The sequence below is a fragment of the Entamoeba invadens genome (assembly GCF_000330505.1).
Source record: "Entamoeba invadens IP1 unplaced genomic scaffold scaff_1105074726525, whole genome shotgun sequence".
Lineage (NCBI taxonomy): Eukaryota > Evosea > Mastigamoebida > Endamoebidae > Entamoeba > Entamoeba invadens.
The window spans coordinates 47,951-50,134 of record NW_004191608.1 but is presented as its reverse complement, the minus strand read 5'-3'; the positions used below and the strand labels follow the sequence as shown (position 1 = coordinate 50,134).

The following is a 2,184-nucleotide window of genomic DNA, read 5'->3' as shown; positions in this document are numbered from 1 at the left end:
GCGACACAGACATCAATTTGAAGTGATGTGTTATAAATACACTGAGTGCATTTGTCAACATATTGTTGACATGAAACACAGACATTTTCAAGTTTTAAGTCACCGGTGCATGAACTCTGTTCCTCTGTTTGTTACTTAAAGAATTGTGTTGAAACCAACAAACCAACATATACTCCTTTGCCTGTATCGGTTCCTAAATTCATTGAAGTTTCTTTGAAACACCACCCACCAATCAGATGATATCCTGAAACACATTTGGTGCATCGGGAGTATACAGACGTTTGACAATTATTTAATGAATTAAGCAAACAATTTCCATCATAATTTTTGATGTAGTAATCTTCACAATCGACACATTTCCCATTTGTGTCACACCCCAAGTTTCCACAATTTAAACATTGAACACAATTCGTGCCATTTTTGAAGTAACCGGGTTTACATGTTGTACATGTTATTGGAGTGCCAGTTTTACACACAGAACATCCGACAATTGCATCTTCACATGCAAGACATTTGTTTTGGGTTTGTGCATATGAACGAAAATACCCACTCAGACAACTATTTGCAGAACAACTACCTGTTGAACACCCTGTGCAATTGTATTCTTTGACGCATGATAAACAATAAAAAAGTGTTGGAGATGCATTAGTAAAGTCTTGGTCTAAACGATAGTTTGTATTACTACAAGAATTACACACACCACGTTCAGTATTACAGACACAATTTGGTTCAGAACATGCTTTGTGTTATTTAAATTAATTTGAATGAATAGAAAACAAACCTGGACATAATCCAGACGCGGTCATTTCTAAATCGTTTCTACATGTCAAACACTTTTCCTTAGTACAGGACCCACACCCATACCAAATATCCAAACAACTGAATATATTTCCATTTTCATCAACAGAGTATCCATCGGCTGTCTGTGTACAATCTGTGGCGTTCCATTCAACACATGAATTATTAGGAGCAAATACCGTCTTGACTTGTTGTGAGATGGATAAAACAAATTAACAACAAACGGATACAAACACCATCACGAAGGACATAACTGCTCAAACATTCTGTACAACTCGTTGTTGTACAACTTTTACAAGAATTAAATATTCCAGAACAACCTTCTTGTTACGCTTTGTCGTCTTAATGGAAGAAACAAACTTGTACACATGCCATTAAGTAAAGATAACCCTGTGCTACAACCAAGGCATCTTGATGAGTCACATGAGATACAATTTGTGTCATACACTGAACAATCTAACAATTAGTAATTATATTAAAACTATACAACAAACTATAACAACGTCCACTATAAATGTACAAATCTCCACAATTGGAACAACCAGATAAATCACAGCTCTGGCAATGAGTACCAAATTTGGATATACATGCTATTTGTCATTTCATGTAATGTAATTTAAGAACAACAAACTTTCACACCCAACTTCAGTTGGGACATATCCATCTCCACACTTTTCACACCCCCTTGTTGAACACTCCAAACACGTTCCAACGGTGTATAGAGTTGTACACTCTTATTGTTAATTATAATTAAACTATAGTATAACAAACTAGTACATGTTTTTTCTAAGTTGAGCATGTAGCCACTCGAACACACTGAACAAGCACTCGCACTGGAACATGTGCCACATCCAGTTCCACATGATTTGCAAGAGAGTACCCCTTTACTATCTGAAACTTGATAAAACCCGTTATTACAAATAACACAAGACTCATACTTTGTTGGTGGGTATGTGTCGTAGTCATACTCAATGGAACAACTTTTACACCCCAAACCCTCACATTCAGTCGTTATTATTGCAGTTTTTGTTGTACTTGTTGTTGTAAAATGTGTTGCTAGTCCCACAGCGACTAAAACAAAAATGATCCAACGAGTCGTCATTTAACATTCTAAGTTCTTTCATAATAGTATTCTTGTTCGAACAAATCAACGATAAATGCTCAAGTTTATTTTTCATATAAAACAGCTTTTCTTTTTCTTTGAAAAACGGGAACATATTCTCTTTTACTCGTCATATTTTTAAATTTTTTAAATTTGTCCCGAAAAATTACTCTTGTCAACTTCACTTCTTTCTAAAATTTAATCACTTTTTTTCCTAAAAGTAGCCTCTTTTGGTTTTAAAACAATTTGTTTTGATATACCGATGAAATGTTATTGCAAAAATC

General features: G+C 34.7%; 1 protein-coding gene across 1 annotated transcript; it reads right to left on the bottom strand.

The window, feature by feature from the left end:
* On the bottom strand, nucleotides 1–1,900 carry EIN_417160 (hypothetical protein; the record flags this gene model as incomplete). Its single annotated transcript, XM_004182925.1, has 6 exons — nucleotides 1–124; nucleotides 164–739; nucleotides 782–985; nucleotides 1,023–1,118; nucleotides 1,159–1,254; nucleotides 1,570–1,900. Coding segments are annotated over 6 exons (1,427 nt in total), but the record flags the coding sequence as incomplete, so codon positions are not given.
* Nucleotides 1,901–2,184: the final 284 nt, after the last annotated feature.